This window comes from Neolamprologus multifasciatus, chromosome 1, assembly GCF_963576455.1.
Source record: "Neolamprologus multifasciatus chromosome 1, fNeoMul1.2, whole genome shotgun sequence".
NCBI classification, from domain to species: Eukaryota; Metazoa; Chordata; class Actinopteri; order Cichliformes; family Cichlidae; genus Neolamprologus; species Neolamprologus multifasciatus.
The window spans coordinates 21929618-21949868 of record NC_140439.1 but is presented as its reverse complement, the minus strand read 5'-3'; the positions used below and the strand labels follow the sequence as shown (position 1 = coordinate 21949868).

The window sequence follows — 20251 nt, the reverse complement described above, 5'->3', positions numbered from 1 at the left end:
CTTAAGCACAGTTACTTTCTCACAAAGTAACTGCATACAAAAGGCACTACGAGTAATTAATTTTGAAAAGAACAATCTGTACACATTTTAAACAACCAACAATATATATATATGTTTTTGTAAATTGCACTCTTAAAAATAGAGCACTTTGCTGCAATTAGACACCCTTGATGAGTAGAAGACAATAAAATGTCATTCACTGACAAAAATCAAAGCATAAAATCTAACACGCCGTATTAAAACTGTATAAGTTTACTAACGTTTATGCAAAGCTAAGGAGCTCTAACGTGAATGTACATTTATTTATTCTTCTGCTTTATAAACAGTCAGTGTTGAACTTGAGCGCGAGGAGCTATTGAACGAACAAGAACAGATACTGACTGTAGAGATGCACCGAGACCTGTTCGACAACACCGAGCAACTCCCGAGTGGCAGTTTAAACAAATGCAGTCACATTTGCATAGTACATCAGCACAGTCCAACACTGCAGACAGTCACTTCTCCAAATCTGCACACAGACAAGAGCGTATTTAGTCTGTTACTGGTCCTGGTTTTTACACATCACGACCACAATGATTTACCAAACTGACTAACGGCAGTCGCTCACATTCCTACGTAACCTGCACATTTTCTGCTAGAAATGCTTCTGAGGTCTATACATATATATATTTGGGGCACTGCATCAGTGCTTCAAAAAAAACTGGAATGGAAAAAAAGTTTAAAAAAAATAAATAAAAAGAAACTAAATGAAAAGTTTAATCTTTTTTGTTGTTTAAGGACATTTTAAACTGTTGAACAGAAACACCCAATTCGTGTTTAACAGCAATGAAGACAAATTAAGTGGCGAGCATGGCTTTTTTTTTAAAGCATTAAATTCTTGCCTTTGCTAGAGTGCAATAGTTTTTACACCGAGCATGAAGGACCGGCATGTAATAAAGTGACAACATAAGACCCAAAATGAGCTGAACACGACTGTATAAACAAGCACGCACAAAGAAAGAATGCGCAGTGAGTTTTGTGTGCACCTCAGGCGTAATTCAGACAATTCATTCACATGTTTTTATAGAGAAAATGGGGCATGATGAAGTGGAAATGACTTACTAACATTAAACACCTACTACTATTATTAATAACTAAGGCAGTGTGTAACGTACAAACAGATGAGCTTTCTTGTTTCTAGAACTCGGCCGGGATTTTTTTTCCCCCTGAACTTTCACCTTTCTTCTGCTGCAGATTTTCTTGCAGCTTTTGATTCCACAAATGGGTCCATCACATAAAACATTTCCTTATCCCTGCTCTTCCCCTGCCATTTCTGTTCAGTTCCTCAGTTTCACATTTGGTACAACTACCCTTTTTTAATGGCCAAATTAAATAACCTGAGGTGCAAACAGTGGTTTCATTAACAACCCCCCCCCCCCCAAAAAAAAAAACCCAAAACAAAAAAAGAGTGGTTACATCCATTCATGTATAAAGATGCAGTGGAAAGACTTGTTTATGTATTTACAGTTTCAAACACTGATGTTATTAAGAGAGGACAATCTGACTGAAAGGATGTGTGTACACATCTGTCTTTATGCATCTGGCTGGGCAAAAAGTGAGTAAAACTAAATCAAACGTCCATTTTTAAAAGGTAGGTTTTTATCATAAACTGTACAGCTGTTATTCACATTCAGATACTCTTATCGCTTCACAGAATCAAGTTATTTAAATATATGAGCATTTTCGCAGAACAAATAAGAGTGAATACACCTTTGAGCGACTTGCATCAGAGAATTAAATACTAGGATAACCTGATTTGTAAACTTTACAACACGCAGGGTGACGTAAAAACACCTCCATCACTCCAGATTTCATGTCTTTTCTTCAGCTGGGCCCCGACAGAGGACTCATGTGAGTCTTGTTGCTCTCAATCTTCACAGCTGGCAGGTTGTATCAGACCTGAGTCTGATACACAGCTTTGTTGTTGTTGTTGTTGTTTTCCCCCCAGGGGCATAACGCAGCTTTGCTTTACTCCAATGACACCAATGTCAGTTCAGCTCATTTCCCACGTATGCACTAATCCACCCCGTCGAAGCCTTGTGCATTCTCTATAGCGATGTTAAGCTTCTCCCTCAGTTCCTCAAAGGACTCGTACGGAGGAAGGTCCAGCCGATTAAAGCTTTAAGAAGCAAAAGAACAGACAAGAAGAAATTCACAGTTAAAATTTAAGCAGGGGCAAAAAGGGAACACGCAGTAGCGTAAACACTGTGATGTGCCGGTGAAACTAAGAATGACAGTAATGCGCCACTAGTGGGCTTCCACAACTCTGCACTATGAGATACAGTAGGCAGTTTGAAAGCAGCACAAAACATGAATGAAGTTTCTGGTCTGGGAAGTGAAGCCAGTGCTTAAACCTGCATTCTTTCTAAGACTCGTCTGACTGCATGAAGATTTCTGGTTGTGCAGAAGTTTATGAAAAAACTGCCTTCAGCTCTCTTGCTCTGCGACTTCTAGCACTTTCCTGATGACTTTGCAGCCTTAATCAATAGTTTCTGGTCACGCTGAATAGAACATGAAGTTATAAAATGTGGTCATTATTAGAGTAGGAAAGGACAATTATCCAGGGTACACCGCTCTTCAGAAACACGGGTACAATCTCCAAGGCTCGCAAAATTTCAAAATCTCTGGTAGCCCTTCGGGCAGGCATTCTTCAGTTTTTGGTAGCCCAAAATAAATTTAAGTAGCCCGAATAAAAAAAGAAATTTTTTTTACGTTTGGTTTCCTTTACAATATTATACATTAAAGTATAATATTGTAACGGAAACAAAAATTAATCAAAAAAATTGTTAAAATATAAATCACAACAACTGTATAAAAATTAAAACCATCAACTCAAATACTTGGTTCTAATTGAACAGAAATTTCTATGAACTTGTAAGAACTGTGTAGAACATGAATCAGTCTGTGTCAGATCCTGAATCTGAAATTTTCACTGAAGTCACGGGTAAGAAGTAAGTGGAACCAAGATCTAGGCCATTTGCTTTTTGAAGTTTGCAAAGACTGCTAAATTCTGCCAATGGTAGTTCACTCTTTGCAATATAGCACGCTGTTCTAAACAGCTTTTTCAGGAGTTCTTGTTGTGCTTGGTTTATTTGTAGTATGTTTTTTTGCAATTGGTGTTTGTTCTGGGAAAGATACTGCAGACTGGGCAGTAATGCATTTCTTGCATTTCTCATGGGTTCTGATGGGGTCTTTCTTAAAATGACTGGTCCCAGTAACAAAGGCGCTTGTCGACTCAGAAATCAAATGAAACTCACAACACACCTGGCAGAACATCATGTTATTTAGCTCGTCATATTCCAGCCACAGAAATTCTTTTGTCCATGAAACCAAAAAAGCTCTGCTTTCTTTTTGCCTCATAGTCTTTAGGCTAGGTTACAAATCGTCAACATATTACGTTTTCGGCTACCCACCACATTCCTAAATGACGACCTCGGAAAAATGAGGAAATATGAGAACCGTATGGACTCAATCTACACATGTTCGCTCTTTTCCTTCAAATAGCTTAGAAACACGCTATTTAACATCATTAAAGTCCTGGTTAAGATCAGGAAAAAGGTTATGGTTAGGGCTAGGGATAAGGTTAGGTTTAGGGCTGGAATACAGGGCTGGAACGTCTATTACCGCGGGAGCGTCATTGCACTGGATTTCAGCCATAACCCGCCGCGTACCATAAGAACGCGAAGTCTCCTTTCGCGTTCCTCAGGAACACCGCGGGACGTGACAAAACGTCGCCATGTTACGCCTCGGGAGTGAGAACGGGCTCGATTTGTCATATCTTTTCCGTTTTGTGATCGGCTTTTCTTTGGCTGCCCCTTCTTCACCCTGACCTGTCTTATTTGGCTCTGCAGAACTAAAATACCAGCGTAAATCCTGCTGCTTTTACACACGTACTTACATAATGATCAGCGATTCTTTGCGCACTCAACCTCTCACATGTTTAAGCTTGCTGCGAGAGATTTCACTTGTCGCGTTTGAATAGTAAGCTAATGAGTGATAAGACGATGTCAGAGGAATTGGTGCGCAATTAATCGTCACTCACCAATCAGTGCTGCCGCTCTCTATACACCGTTCGCGCGATCGCAAAATGAAAGTGAAAGCAAAAAACAAGCGCAAATTCAAACGCGATTTCAATATGTCACATATTGACAGTGGCTCACCGATGCCAATGACATAATTACTCAGCTACATTGGCGAAAGAATGCAAAAGCACTGACATATATTTTCCTATGATAGCCCGACGGGCAGGGCTGAGTTAGATTTTGGTAGCCCGACTGGAAAAATTGCTAGCCCCGGGACGTCGGGCTAGCGATTTTGCGAGCCCTGATCTCACTGCTCACACATGTGCACACACATCTCCGCAGACAGTCATCTACATGTTGTAGCTCTGCCGTGTCACCAGGAGGCGTTGTTCCAAATGTGTGGACAAACAGGTCTATGGGCTACACCTTAAGAGTGTCATGTCTGACTTCAACACAAGCTTGCTTATAACAGCACCTCACTAAACAGCCACATAACGGTGGGTACATAGATGATTGATACCAGTCTCTTTTCAACAAGCTGCTCAATTTCAACACAAAACATGGTCAAAGCAAAGTGACGCTAATGCTTTAAACCGGCACTCTTTCTAAAGGCCAGTAGGGCGATGAGACTCTGGCTGGAAAGAGAAGCCAGAAAATAAATCTATGAGAAAGGATTTATTTATTATTATTATTTATAAATAAATAAATGGATAAAATGCCATTTTCTATAAATGTTCTGTACGGCACAGTGTTTATTGAAAACACATCAGATCTCAGTGGGGGGGGAAAAACCCAAATAATGTTGATATCTATACTTATATGGACTAGGTAATGTGTTAGGAACACCAACTATTAGAATATGTGCTGTTACAACTCCGGGCCTTCGTGCAGGACTTGTGTTGAATGAGTTTCCTGGGGAGAGGCGCATGAGAAAATCTGAGTAAATCCAGTCTTTTTGGGTTTGTGGATCCCTGCTGTTTGTGTGATTTTCCATGTGTCTTTCCAATTTTACAGGGGGGATTGATGGGCCGGTGATTGGTGAAGGTGTTTCTCTGGAGTATGATTAATTGTTTTAGGGATTCCCACCTATCACGTAATTCTTGTAAGGTAACAGTAAAAATATAACAAAGCTGAAATGGCTAAACTCAACTGTGCTAATACTACAAGCTTCACTGCTAGATCCAACGCAAGAAGAGCAGAGGAAGAAACAAATGTGCTTTTATCCTTTTTAAAAGTTGGCAAAAACCTTCAATAAAATCTAAAATGATCCTTTGTTAAAAACAACTGTGTCCAATATAAAGGGAGATAAAAAAGAGGAAGAAGGGAAAAAAGAAAAGAAAAGCAAAGCACAGTGAAATGCTTACCATGTGTGGGCCCTGGGAAGTTTTTCACGTGTTCCCCAAAGCTCGATGGTGAAGAGCTGCGGTCCATTAGAGCCTGGTACATAAAACCATTAAACATCAGATGACAACAACAACAAACATGAGTTCAAGTGGAATTAATTTGCAAGAAACAAAGAAATCAACCCAAGGGCAAATAGTTAAAAAATAAACCCTGTTCATTTAGAGAGGGAATAATTCTAATCTCACCATAGAGTTCAGCAAAGCCATTCATCGGGACCCTGGATGTCCCCGTCACAAACTGTAAGAGCCGGATTCGCTTTTCTGCATCCATCAGCAGCACCGCCTGTAATAAAACAAAACAAAAAGCATGAAAAAAATACATATCACTGAAGCTTTTCTGCACAGAGGTCCCTGCCCCAGCTGCAGATTATTAGCCACAGGTATGGAAACTTGTCTCACCTTCCAAAACCACAGGATAACCACGTGGTTGGAGCAGTAGCCGTTCTTATACTTTGTGTTCGCTCTCCAGTCGTTCACGTCCACATCTCCAAGACCACACATGAGCAGCTGTGGAGGAAAACAAAGCAGATACACTGAACATTTTCCATCTCTGAGAAACTGAAACAGTTTTGGGGTTTTTTTGCTAGTTGGATCAGCTAAAAACTCACCTCGAGCTCATTCTCATCAAAGATCTTGATCAGATCTTGCGGTACCAACTCAAAGAATCCCTAAAACACAAAGTATACCAGACTTTTATTCCTTTGTGTGTCTTTAATACCCGTACCGTGTTTAGCAAGTTTAAAAAACAAAACCACTGTTTACCTCCTTGAAGGCAGTCATCTGCTTCTGTATTCTGTTCACAAACCTCCACTGAATCACCAGGCTGTTAATCACAAAACGGCATGTCAGCATCAAACTGCATTTACACACACACTGAGAAAAAAAACAAAGAAAGCATTTTTCTTACTGGATGTATTCATCCTTGTTTTCATTGGTGACGACAATCTCTGAGCCATCGGGTTTCAGGTCATGCTGGTGAGTCTGAACAGGTGGTGGTGTAAGAAATGAAGCATCAGTCAGAGAGACACAAAGCCGCGTCACAACTTAAATGTTGGGACAAAAAACAAGGACGTTCAGCAGACCTGTCCAAACAGCTCTTCATCAATAGTGAACCTCATGTCCAAGTCTGTTGGGTCATTCTCCAAAATCCACTTCAGGGAGTTGAAATATTCACCGTCCTGAAAAGAAAAGAAAAAAAGACATTTAATTGAAATTGATCTACATCACATCCAAGATCCCGAATCACACCAATGCAATAATTACTACAGTCATACTCACAACAGACTCCATGTCCTGGAGGGTGATTGGCTTCCCCAGCATCATCTTGTAGAAGGGCCGAATGAAGAAAGCTGTGAAGTAAACAAATACGCAAACACTTACAAAGATATTTACTGGTGACGTTTTTAAAAAGGTGCAACAAGAGCAGCTCCCATCAAACCAAACATGCCTCCCTCTTTCATTTACATTTCCAAACACACGTGGTAACTATAGTCAGCTGATTGTAAGTGTGTTTTCCTGCTCCTCTTCCTCTTGTTACTTTCACTCTCTCTGTTACGTATACTGTTAGTGAGAGTTAATGTGGGTGAAACAGAGCACAGGAGAGCAGTGAGGACAGACTCTACCACAGAGCTGAAATTAAAATCAAGTAAGTATATGTTACAAACAGCTTTTTTCTTTTATTCTTTGCTTTTTGGCAAAGCTGACCACTCTGGAGTGCACTGTGTCATCCATTTCGAGTGTCCCCTCTGTTGGCTTTCTCAAATTATAAAAAATTTGTGGCACCAGTGTGACCCCTCAACCTGAAGATGAACCTACGGTAAAAAAAATCCTATTGAAAATCCTTGGTGATTTTCAGAAAAGTTGACACGTGACCTTGAAGATCTGAGAAACCTCGACTTCGTGGTCACCGAGATTTGAACTCGTCTGAGATTTTAGTAGATGTCCCTATGTGACGAATTTGAAAATCCCATCTCAAGTTATCTAGAGAACAAGGTGACATGGGATTTTCAAGGCCACGGGTGTCCACGCCAACCACCTGTCCAGTATGGTGACGACAATACCCCATCAGCCTTTTACAGCTGGAGGTAAAAACAACTTGAGAGAGCCAGTAGCCTCAAATGGAGGGACTCCTATCCAGAACCATGCACAAACACCCAGAAAAGTTACCAAAATGCAAACAATAAAGCACAGACAACAACACACAAAGAAAGACAGTGAGGTAATTTTTTCACTTTCTTCAGATAAAAATACTTCCTGCTGCTACATGAAGAACTCTGAAAATATCTGACCATTTTCAGCAGCCACGTGACACTCACCATCGAGGAGTTTGCCGTGAAACACAGCCATGCCTGCCACGCGACCGATGAACTTGAAGTAGGTCAGGTGGTCCTCGTTACATAAACCTGAGTTGGGGTTAATCTGCAGTGTGTAGTTGTCCCTAAAACATAAGGCAGATCAGGAAAGTGTCTTTAGTAAATGCAGTAGTACTTGCATAGTATTTTTCTACTCAATTTGAACACTCAGAGCTTTCTGTCTACAAGTGTCATTCACTCATTCATTCATACAATAGCATTTTTTAACCTGATGTTCACACTCTCACAACTTTGGGTTCAGCATCTTGCCAAAGGTTGTGGAAAACGGCATTGAACCACCAATCTTCCCACAGGTCAACAAGCCACGGCACCAAATGTTAGTATGAACAATTACTACTTTTGTGGATCCTAGCCCAGATAGCCCTATAAGCGGACTGAACATTCTCACATGGTTTGTAGTGACACATTTTGGTTCACCTGGATTTTTCTGCGTGAAAAGAAGCCAAATCACGGGGAAAAGCTTGTGCAAAATCATCAGCTGATTCACGCCAGGATAAATGATCTACAGCTGTGAAAATGCCCTTAGAGAGCTGGTCCAGGCCTTTGCTGTAACATATACCACAGTTATTTGATGTGCTTTGTACCAGGGCTGGAGATTTTGATTTAAACTTTTTCAGCCCACATTTTCACAGCCAAAGAGAGTTTTGATTGCCTTTTGTGTGTAAATGTCTGCAGCACCTCTCCCTCATTCCTCTGTGTGTGTGTGTGTCAGCTCTATTTTTTTTCTCCCTTGTGTTTCTCTGTTGTTCCCTGGTGTGAACGTGCTCTGTGTCATTTTGTGTATATGGGAGTGGCTGAAGACTCCCATGCCTGTGGCTGCTTTTTGCATAAACCCCCAGGTTTACGCATTGCTCAAAATTCGTAGTACATCTCCCCACCACTTTAAAAATAGCCTCTTCCTCTCCTTTTCCCTTGAATGCATCATCCCCCCCCCTTTTTACACTTATCCCACTGGCTTCCTGTCAGCCTCTTATCTGTCATACTCCCCCCGACTCACTCATACTCCTACAGGACTCCTATTTACAGTGAAAATGAAGGTTAATAAAGCATAATGACCTGTAAATATGCCCCCTTAAACAAAAATACATCATCCCAAACATCGCTACCTCACAGAGACACATTGAAATTAGCAGTGATTTAATATATCGATCTCGGGAACTGTACAGAAGTCCTGGATTTGAAGTAAATACAAGCACTGACATCTTTTTGTCCACATTTTAGCTGTCAGTGTAGAGGATGCACATCACTCGTGCAACATATAATTGCTTAAAAATTTCCAAAAGTGGGAAAACTACAAGTAACAACAACTGAATACAAAAATAAAGACTCACGTGGCGGAATACTCGAATAGCCCGTAGTACGGGTTGAACATCTCTTTGGACATTAGGAAGAACCACTCCCTGGCCACGCCACCATAGTCCAGTCCTTTTTCTCCATCAAACTCCACCCACAGTCGTGCCTTCAACAGGTCTGGCCTCTTGACCGAGAGGATGCGTCGGTATGAGTCCTCCAGCACTGCATTTCGTTTCAGCTTCATCTCAAAGCGGTTTGGGATGTCCGCCTACATTTAAAAAAACAAAAACAAACAAACAAACAAAAAAAAAAGCACAGTGGTGAGTTTTCGGTTACCTTTAAGAAGTTATGTTAAAAATCAGTGTGGCGGAGGTGTGGTTCCTGGCTCAGCTGCAGGGGAAGAGTGGTCAAGGGGGCAGTGCCAAGGAGGCTGGAGAGATAGGTGGTGGGGATCTGTCTAATGAGGCTTCTGCCTTTTATAAACAGTGAAGCTGGAGAGCACAGGGAAGTGTGTGTGCTGACAACCAACTGGAAAGTCGAGGAGCCGGGTGCCGAAACATACGTGTGTGTCACTTCAATAAACACTTCCAAGTATAAAATATCACAGTGTGTCAGGTCGATCTCTACAATCAGTAAGAGCTTTTGAGGATGCTCACCGGTTTCTTCAGCTTCTTCTTGAAGTAGTCATACTTCTGTTTGTAGTCTCTAGAGTAAGGCACTGCCTGTAATCACCAAAGGATGGAGGTCAGTAACAGCAACAGCAACAGCAACAACAACAACAACAACTTTCAAAGTCATACTTACTGGTCCAGTTATAGCAGCGTTCTGCAATCTGGGATCTTCCCATTGAGTGTTCTTTGTGTCTATGAAATAAAATATATCAAAAAATATATATTAACAAGAAAACAGATTGATTAATGTACTAATCAAAGATGTTTTCGATCACATCATACGCACTGTGATCTATGTAGAAGACCCTGCCATCACTGTGGACCCTCTCCTCCCAGCCAGGCTAGAAATGAAGAAAATATCAAATCTATATTAATCAGGCAGATTAAATATCATATCAGCAAACCAATCAGGGCACCGCATACAGTGTTCAGCCACAACAGTAAAACCACCATTCGTCTCAAAAAGGAAATGCAGTGATGGATAGTTTGAAGCACATAAACAGATTAATGGGACAATTATCTCTAAATTATATCACGGAAACGGAAACGCAATAATACAAATTACATTAAAACAAAACAGGGAAACGAAATAAACAAAGAAACAGCTGAAGAGACATCAACTAGCTCAAGGAAATGAATAAACATCTGATTTTTGTTACACCTTATGTTAAAAGCAAGCAATCCTGGAGACAGTGTGGTCATAACCACTCCCACATATTTTGGAAATTAAGTAAAATTCAAGTATTTCAGGAGAATATAGGTGTAGCTCTAAGATGCCAGGTTATGAAATCTCAGTAGATGTCATTGGAGCAATTAAAGAGGGTGATGTTGTTGTTAAAAAGTCATTTTTGCAAAATATTTCTTACCTAAAACTATAACAAAGACCTGGTATAAACTTGACCCACCAGGTCTTAAACAATGGATGGAGTAACATCTTTATAAAGAAGAGGACGATTTTCTTGCTAAAGGCCTAAAGGAGATGCCTTTTTACAAAAGTGGAAGAAAAGAATCACCTTTATGTCAACTGAGATGGTTAAGGACAGTTGGGACAATATATTCTGAGACTGTAGCGATGTTTGCAGTGTCCCACCGGTGCTTTTTGTTAAAACTTGAAGAGAAAAACAAACCTTAAACACTGGCAGGTGGACAGGTGGAGTAAATAACACTGATAATCTTGTTAAATTTGGGAAATGCCAAGGAGTGGCAGCAAGCAAACGGGCAGCCAATGAGCTGGACACAAAATGTTTTCATAGACGGGTAACTGACGGATGCTGACAACAGTGGTCTAAGAGGATAAATGGTGAAGGGTCAAGTGTGCACAAAGTTAACTGCTGTGCATAAGGGGAGGAAGGTGGATCCATGCGGTCTGATCCTACAGAAGAGCGAATGTAGCACAAATTGATGAAAACCTCAATTTGGGCTGCGAGAGAAAGAAAGTGCGTCACAGCTTACTGTGTTGTCCACCGATATAAAAAGCCTACAGTGGGATGAAGATGAGCCACGGAACAATGAAAGAAGATGGGCCGTTTGATGAATCACTTATTTTCTCTTGCACCTTTGTATTAACCGGGAGAGGTATGTGAAGTACGCAGCTGATGGATGCAGATTGGTGCTCTGGGTAGTTAAAAAGAAATCTGCTCTTTCATCGTTTCAGAAAACAAAACATTTATTTTAAAAATGAAATGAGAGTCTGATTTTATGCATAAAAATTTGATAAGAATTTCTTTAGACCACACAGCCCACTGTGTATGTGGCCTGCAGTGGCCTGTTTAAGCAGGAAAACTGCAACTGTCACATGACAAAATTCAAAATATGACCTCTTCCTTCAATATTTCCAGAACAAAGTGTTGACTTGACCTCAAATCTGATAAGGAAACTATGGGATATGCTGAAAGACTCAGCAACCTTGAAAAACTCTGGACTTCAAAAGTTTCCTTTGCCAATGTCTCAGTCCCCTATTTTGAAGATTTAAAGATCTGTTGGTGGTGCAAGTGGACTGGACTTTACTATGCATGGTGGTCTTAATGTTTTGGCTAGCAGGCTTTTTCCCCTGATAGGTGATCCTCAAAAGTTGATGCCTGTGTTGCATCTTGTTACTGAACTTACCGGCAGAGGGCCGAGATCGGAAGGATCAAGCGAGGATCTCCTCCTCATTTGTACAGGAATCCTTATCCTGGGATCTTCCTGTTCAGAGAAAAACAAGCAGGGTGTGTTTCAGTCAGAGAGGAAATCCTCACACAAGAGATGGTGGTGAATTACAGCTTGGAAACTCACTTGCTTTGTGGCACAGATTAGAAAAAAAGTCAACTAAATAACTGAAACCCAGTCTAGTTTTTCTGAATTGGACACACAGGTGCATTCAAAGCCTTTGGCTGCTATCTTCTCACCCAGGTAGTTGTCTTGGTATTGTGGTCGATAAAAAACGGCCTTCCATTGGGTGCACTGCGAACTTCCCAACCGAGCGGCAGGAAGCCAGATTCTCGCGTGGCCTCGGGGCTTGGAGTGTGCTGAGGAGACTCCTCTGTTGCTGCTGGTGGTTGGGATGGTGTAGGGCTTTGTGATAAGCCTGTACTACTCTGTGCCGCTGCTGCTGCTGATGGTGCTGCTGCTGCTGATGGTGCTGGTGCTGCCTCTGAAGTTCTCTGTACAAATAAAAAGACTCCAGTGAGATTCTAAATCGAGAACAGACACACTGAAGGGGAAAAGTGACAGAACAGTGCTATTTCAGAGTTTTAATCTAATAAAAACAACAACAACAACAGGGGTTTAACAAAAGTTGCTATGCAGAATGCGAATAAAAAGATATGAATGCTGAAGTACCTGCACGAGAGGTCGTGTCCATGTAGTGGTTCGGTTGTTGTGGTTGATAAAGTAGCGTCTTCCTTTACTATCTCGCTTTTCCTCCCAGCCTGGAGGTAACCCAGTTGAGGTTGGAAGCAGCTGTCAAATTAAAAATAAGTAAATACATTCTCAAGACGATAATTCAAGGACAATAATTTGGCATAAGATATAATTTCTACCATAATCATACAGACAGTCATTATAAGTCATTATCTATGCAAATTATTATTAATCTATCCTATCCAGTTTGTTGGCCAGGTTCCGTTGTGGTCCGACTACTTCGTGTGGAGCCTTATTACTCCAAGCTCAGAGGCTGAAGAGCCTATGACCACCAACTACAGTCCAAGATGGCACGTTGGTGAGGCCCATCACAGGATGAGAGACTCACTGGCTGAATAACAGGACTGTTGTGACAGCTACCTCACACAGAGGTCAGGGACTAGCAGTGCTGGGTCAGAAACCCTCTTGTGATTGATTTGGTTGCTAGCAGATTGCTGGAGTAGTCCAAAATTTGTATGGAAGATGCCAAACATATGCAAACACTCACCAACTGCTCACTAGTAATGAAACTAGAAAGTCTGACACAAACAGGAAAAAGATAACTCAATAAACATATTTACTAAATCAATCATGACTGGCATGATTGATTGCTGACTGCTCTCTAGACCTGTGTGACTCAGGCTTGTGACACTAAGGGAAGATGATAAAATGGGCTGATTACAAAGGACTGAACTTTCAAAATAAAACATAGAAACTCGCATTCTAAACTTTCTAATGCACATGAACAAATCAAAAGCATGACTGGTAATAATTTCTATAAAAGACAGCATGGTGGACTAAAAACAACAACACCCAGACCAACAGCAACAGACACAAAAGCAATCAGAGCTTTCAGCAAAAGAGTGAAAACAAGATGCAGCGATTCATGAGAAGGCATTTCAGATTTGATCTGGAGTGACAAGTTTTTTGTATCCACAAAAATAGTATAAGTGGTCAAATGACTCTAACCTAATCTGTGGGAATAATCGTGATACAGATTATTAATTGTGAATCTAGCAAACAGACAAACTCTAGCAAACACAATATTCCACATAGAAATCTATAACACCGTTAACAATGCCGTATTCCTTAAATGTCCCTCCACAGGAACTGTGACAGTCTAAGATGATTGAAAAGTGAACTCATAAAGACTGAAGCATTCAGATGTAAGAACATTTTGGGGACTTCAACAGAGAGCGAAACACTCACCACAGGATTAGCAGGATGTTCCTCTCCTGTTGAGGTCTGGGCACTTCCTCTGCGACTGGAATGCCTTGAATTACTGCTGTGATCCTGCAGGAGAGTGGAAGGATGACTCTGATGACCACTTGGCCATTAATGTGCATAAATTTTCCACCACTCTCCCACTCTCAGCTCACATTTATATAATTACGGGCCTACTCCTCCCCTCTCTGCTTTCAGTAAGTCAAACCTCAAGCGACACAGAAAATAACTCACGATCTGGGAGGGGCGCCGCTCGCCAGCTGCGGCAGCGATGTTAACGTTCCTCATTTCATCGCACAGTGAGTGGAACTCCACTGGGGTGCGGGGTGAAGGTGATCTGAGCTGGTTACTACTGTGGTACTGGGTGGAATCATCCTCTGTAATGATCTCCCAGCTCTACATGATGACAGAGAGGAGACTCCAATGATCCGAAGCAACAACAGTGCAAGGCTGTTAGAGGTAGTATGACAAAGATCTGAACTTCTTTGTTTAAATATACAGCGGATTGAGAAGACGAGCCCGACGCATGACGTCTGCTTTGCTTAGGCTGTGTTAACACTGATGAACCTTAAAGCTGGTTTTAAAAACATCCCTGTGCAGTTAACCTTTTTTTTTTTGCAAGCATGTAAGCCTGCACATGACAGAATTAACTTAATATATACATAAAAATCAAATGAATTGGGCTCTATAATCTTTTTTAAGAGCTACTTAATCAGTACTTCCTGTCTTTGTCCTTTTCTCCGCCGACTCCCTTTGCTCCACCCCCATCAGTTTCACCTGTGTTCAATCACACCTGTGTATTTACAGTCCCCTCTTGTTTTTCCTGGTACCCACATCCTACATCCTTCTCAAGTGCCTCATGGTTCTTTCTGGATGCCCTGTGTTTTACTCTTGTTGGACCTTCTACTGATATTGTTTTGGATTAGCCCTGCTCACGTGAGCAATGCCCTTTGTTGCCATTTTCCTCCATAGGTCAAAGTTGAGCTTAATTGTACCATTGCATGTCTTTGCAACACTGCAACAGTTTGTATCACTATTAAAAAGGATTAATTAAGATCATGTCCTGCACTGATTTTGAAAATGCACAGTGTCCATCTGAGTTCAATCTGAGCATCAGAATGGGGAGGAAAGGTGAATTCACTGACTATGAATGCAGCATGCTTGTTGGGGCTAGACGGGCTGGTCTTAATATTTGAGAAACTGCTGATGTACTAGGATTTTAAGAGAAGACCATCTCTGAATGCAAAACAACTGCTCCAAACGTCAAAGCAGATGGGCGACAGTAGCAGTAAACCCCACCGGATGCCACTCCTGTCAACTAAGAACAGGAAACTGAGGCTACAGTTCACTCAGGCTCACCAGATTGGACAATAGAAAATTGGGAAAATGTTGCCTGCTCCAGAGACTCTTGATTTCTGCTGCGACATTCACATCACAGGGTCACAATCTGGCATCAACATGAAAGCATGAATCCATTCTGCCTTAAATAATACTGGAGGTGGTGTGGGTGATGCTTTCTTGCAAACCTCTGGGCCCCTTGGGAACTAAATGAGCACCATTTAAACCCCACAGTTTCCCTAACTATTGCTGCTCACCATGTCCATTCCTTTATGACCACGGTGTATCCATCCTCCAACAACTCAAATCATCTCAGTAAGGGTTTCTTGAACCTGACAGAAAGTTCACTGTCATAACATGGCCTTAAGCACATCGCATCTCAATCCAATTGAGCATTTTTGGGATGTGGTGGAACAAGAGATTCACATCATAGATGCACAGCAACTGTGTGATGCTATCATGTCGACATGGACTAAAATCTCAGAGGAATCCTTCTAGCACCTTGTTAAATCTTTAATATAAAGAAATTAAGGCAGCTCTGAAGGCAAAAGGAGCCTAAGACTACATTTATGTACTAAATATATTTCCAAGCAGAACATCACCAATATTTCTGATTATTCCTAACAGACTGCTTTAGACTATATCCTGAGGCAAGCAGCAGACTCCTTTACTACTGTGTTAACCAGCTAGGTGCTAACCATGTTTATGTTGGCTGTTTGGTGCTAAGCAAGTACTGCAGAGTTGGGCGGGTTTCAAAGTTTTTGCAGCAAAAACAGCATTATGAAAGGGTTGGACTCAAGTGTTAAACCATGAAACTTGTTCTCTAATTTGAGGAACATTATCAGAAATCCTGGGACACAACAAGGAAACAGGGAACAAAAAATTAAAGAGTTACCTCTGGAGACTCTTGCGTGCTATCCTCATGTTCTGAGATCTGTCTGCGTGTTATGAAAACATGCGCCGCATCCGTATTACTGTTCTGTCTTTGTTGAACTTCCAAATTGCCGTCTCTGTTCAGGGGGAGACAGACACTTAGATTCTCACTAATGAAATGCATCAAAAGGGTTTTTTAAATAATTTTTTTTATAGGATATGGGAGCCATCTTACTGCGTGGTGGGCCGTTGCCATTGTGTGGTTCTGGTTTCATGATTAACATAGTAGATCCTTCCCAGATTATCTTGCCTCTCCTCCCAGCCAGGAGGAAGAGGAGGCAGGATCTGGTTTTGTCTGGGACCTGACATATCATGTGTCTCTAGAAGCTCCCAACCAGGCTGTTAAACAAGGAGGACATCATTTTGAAATGCTAAAGAACTAAACTAAGCTGTACATATGGAAAACTGGAGATAAAAAAAGTCTCGCCTTATTGGAAAATAAAATTAAACTGCCATTTTCACATTTATAAACACAGCTACTGATATTAATATGTACAATTTACTATATACAAAGTTCAGTGCAAATAACTTTGTGTGTACTAAACTTTATCTGGTACATTACTATTACTGTTCTTGGTAACTGAGTGGCATGCAAATAGCTGCGGCTATGCATAATGGTTGCTTTGGCCTTGAAGACCTCTTTTACCCTTTTCTTTGAATAGTTTTTTGTATTCGGCATTCTTATTTCCTACATTTCTCAGATGACTGTCTCAGTTTCACACACGTTCACGCTTTGTCATTTCCTTTCTATAAATTCCACGCCCAATTTTTGTGGTGCAAACAGTGAATTTATATGCAAACAAAGTAAGGGAGTGTGTACGTCCATTCATGGCTAAAGATGAGGGTGGAAATCACGTTGGTGCACACACACAATACAGTTCACAATGACTGAGATTTAGAGAAAGTATCATGGATGTGCAGTATCGTGTGTGTATATGTAAGAGATTTATACACCTGACACTCTGACTTGTGCTTTGATCTGTCAGTAAGGAGATGAACCACAAGCTATTTTGTACCTAACGCTGAAAACCAGGTGACAAGGCCAAGGTTATAGCTGGGATCTCAATGTGACCCAGCTTGTCAAAACGAGCCATAACAGTTTAATAACCTCGCAGTGTTAAGATTTAAGTTAATCTAAATCTAAATGTTAATTTACAATACTGTTCAAAAGTCTTAAATCACCTCTCATTTCTTCATCTTTTGCTCAGAAAAATGGGAAACTGCTTTATTGAAATGTACAAATATAAAAGAAACAGAGTTTGTACAATTTTAATGAGCCTGAAAGTCAATAATTGTATAACCCTGCCCCTTTATTCTTCAACACAGCCTGAACTCTCTTAGCCAAGAGTTAGGATAATTTCTGTAAGTAGCCTTCAGGAGTAGTTCTTGAAAGTCATTCAAAGCTCTTCTTTGGATGTTGCCTGTCTTTTGTTCTGTTGTCTGTCAGCATGATCCCACACTGCCTCTATAGTGTTGAGGGTCTGAGCCCTGGGGAGGCAAATTCATGACTGAAAGTGTCATTGTGTGTCTTCTTGTGTAGGTATGCTTTTTTTTTGGGATTGTCATCATGCTGAAACATACTGACGGGCTACAGTGCTACCCCTCAGCCTCCTAGCAGATACACCTATAGCATAAATTTGAAATTATGAATCTTAGTCATATCATATGTACATTAATAGTAATAAAAACACAGATTCTGGTTCAGAGATTCTTACAATTAAAGATGCAAATTAATGCAAACATTTTCGTGTGATGCTCTAAAGGCGAGTGCAAGGACTTAAATTCAGCACCAACTACTAACTGACCTGACACTCACGTTGAACAAGTGGAAGCACTGCTAACACAAAAGCATTCGTAACACTAAGCATAAACTTACATCGTTGTCCTCAGTCAGATCTGCAGTTTCCTCCTCTGAACCTGGGTTTTTTGGCAGGTAGGTCATTTTTAGACGCAGATGACCTTTAACTCTGGACTTGTGACTGTGTGGGAATGGCAAAAAAGTAAATAAATAATTGTTTTGTTTTCTTTGTTTTTAGTGGAAGAAATAAATATCCAAAATGCTAAATAAATAATAAATGAGTGAGCCAATATATGGGAAATGGAATGTAAAACAGAGAAAGACAAAAGATTAAATAACCATGAAATCATGCCAACCTTCGTGGGTGAAGCAGAAAATCCTTGAATGTGTATGGCCTTTCATTGTTAGGATTTTCTGTCTGAGAAAACAAAATAAGAAAAGGAAATCTTTCATTTCTTCACACTGCATGAATAAATCTGCTGTTCAGCTCAGGATCATAACACTTTTAAGATACCAATGGGTGAAATGACAGTGACCGTGCACAGTGAGGGCTAATTTGTGTGTGCTGTATTTATAACAAAACAAAAGCAGCAGCATAACATAAACACAACCGACTGTATTTCCAAAACTGTGGACACTGATGTGGAACAGGCAGTAGAATAAGGATGTCCATGTTTATATTTAAATGGTGCCATAGGTGGGACTGAAGCTAAGAGCTCACACAGTGAAAACCAAATTACATTCAGCCTACTGTGATCTTAGATTAGAGACATCAGTATTACAATGAATTTTCTACAGCCAAGCACTCACCGGTATTTGATTTAAGGGGATATCCACCTGTCCCAGGAAGTCATCACGTGTCTGAAAGGGAGAGAGAGAGGGAAACACATGGACATCAGAGCCGTGACAACATCATCTACAAACACAGAGGATGGGCTGTTAATCTGATGTCTTCGAGTTCCTGTTCCAGAATGCAGGTTTAGCTAAACCTGAGAAAACTCATCTCAGCTTTTCTGCTCCAAATTTCTGACCCACAGGACCCAAATCAGTTGCCTGACAATCAGTTTCTTTTTCTTATTTATACAGTTGATATCAAAGCACATACATACTGCTTTTACAATTAGTCTGTCACCAATTTCACCAGACATCATCGGTTTATTATCAGCTCAGAATATACTGTATATATGGGGACTGATTTTTCCATTGCAAATGACCAAAATCAGTCTTAATTTGTCTAATGCAAGTGTGTCAAGCATAAGGGCCGGGGGCCAGAATTAGCCCGCTAAAGACTCCAATCTGGCGAAGCAATTTGGGCAGCTTTGAAAAATGTGAAGAAGGGCATAAATTTCAGACTTAACTGTGTCTTCATATGTTTTACAACTTTTTCCACGAGCATTCATACTACACCAAAGATATATAACAGATAAGACATTAAATGACATACTTTTTTTTTTTGTATCTACTATAGAAATCTATGATTTTTACAGTGAGTTCACAGTAAACACACAAAAAACATAAAACAAGGACTGACAATTAATTTTAGTTTTGTTTTATAATCACAGGGCACTGTGCAAAGAGCTAACAGAACTTTTACTGTAAATTTACATATTTATTTCTTGCATTCTTATTTCTTTACACCCAACGCAGCATTTTTTTTTACAATGTAGAAAACCTATGCTGTATTGTTGGACTTATATATTAAAATACCTCTGAGATTAGATTAGTGATTAAACTTTTTTACAATATGAGAAAGAGGAGTTTCACTGATATACGTCGCCCGTGATATAAAATGAGTTCTGTCTAACGTCATAGATAAACAATGTCATATCTGTGTTATCCATAATTTTAACTTCAGGTGCGACCACCCAAAAAAACCTGCAATAAATAAATAAATAAATAAAATGTTTTTTACATGATTCATGAAATTAAATTAGCAGGACTAATCTGGCCTAAATCAAAGGCCAGATTAACAGTTTAACAGCAGAGTAACTTCTCTGTGTTAAACAAACCACAACTAACCACAAGTGCAGACAAAGCATCACCGAAATAACACAAAAGGTGATCAGAGCAAAAGCTCCCTGGATGAGGAATGTTAACATGCCTCGTCTGTTGGGAGGGGGGATGATTAACAAGCTAAAAACAAGTTTTGGGAGACAAAACTTACTTTCTGAGAGAAACCAGACAAAACACATGTCATGTGAAATAACCTAAATGTGGCAATATTCAGTCAAGTCAGACACACAGGTTTAAGGTTTCACTCTACCACATCATTACCACA

The 20251-nt window shown here is 40.4% G+C and overlaps 1 protein-coding gene across 3 annotated transcripts in view; it reads right to left on the bottom strand.

The window, feature by feature from the left end:
• Window positions 1–1982: 1982 nt before the first annotated feature.
• nedd4a (NEDD4 E3 ubiquitin protein ligase a) overlaps window positions 1983–20251 on the bottom strand; it is a 38465-nt gene continuing 20196 nt past the window's right edge. For all 3 annotated transcript variants that reach the window (XM_085157482.1, XM_085157473.1, XM_085157490.1), the window contains 24 exons: window positions 18784–18834; window positions 18330–18391; window positions 18052–18154; window positions 16351–16514; window positions 16138–16252; window positions 14139–14300; window positions 13890–13973; window positions 12621–12740; window positions 12188–12442; window positions 11907–11984; window positions 10087–10141; window positions 9934–9992; window positions 9786–9851; window positions 9168–9397; window positions 7780–7901; window positions 6743–6813; window positions 6547–6642; window positions 6372–6445; window positions 6227–6287; window positions 6073–6132; window positions 5864–5971; window positions 5651–5747; window positions 5426–5498; window positions 1983–2158 (listed from right to left, as the gene is read on the bottom strand). In XM_085157482.1, the coding sequence (XP_085013608.1) occupies window positions 2056–2158; window positions 5426–5498; window positions 5651–5747; window positions 5864–5971; window positions 6073–6132; window positions 6227–6287; window positions 6372–6445; window positions 6547–6642; window positions 6743–6813; window positions 7780–7901; window positions 9168–9397; window positions 9786–9851; window positions 9934–9992; window positions 10087–10141; window positions 11907–11984; window positions 12188–12442; window positions 12621–12740; window positions 13890–13973; window positions 14139–14300; window positions 16138–16252; window positions 16351–16514; window positions 18052–18154; window positions 18330–18391; window positions 18784–18834 (2469 nt within the window). In that variant the 3' untranslated portion in view covers window positions 1983–2055. The remainder of the gene's footprint in view (window positions 2159–5425; window positions 5499–5650; window positions 5748–5863; window positions 5972–6072; window positions 6133–6226; window positions 6288–6371; window positions 6446–6546; window positions 6643–6742; window positions 6814–7779; window positions 7902–9167; window positions 9398–9785; window positions 9852–9933; window positions 9993–10086; window positions 10142–11906; window positions 11985–12187; window positions 12443–12620; window positions 12741–13889; window positions 13974–14138; window positions 14301–16137; window positions 16253–16350; window positions 16515–18051; window positions 18155–18329; window positions 18392–18783; window positions 18835–20251) is intronic.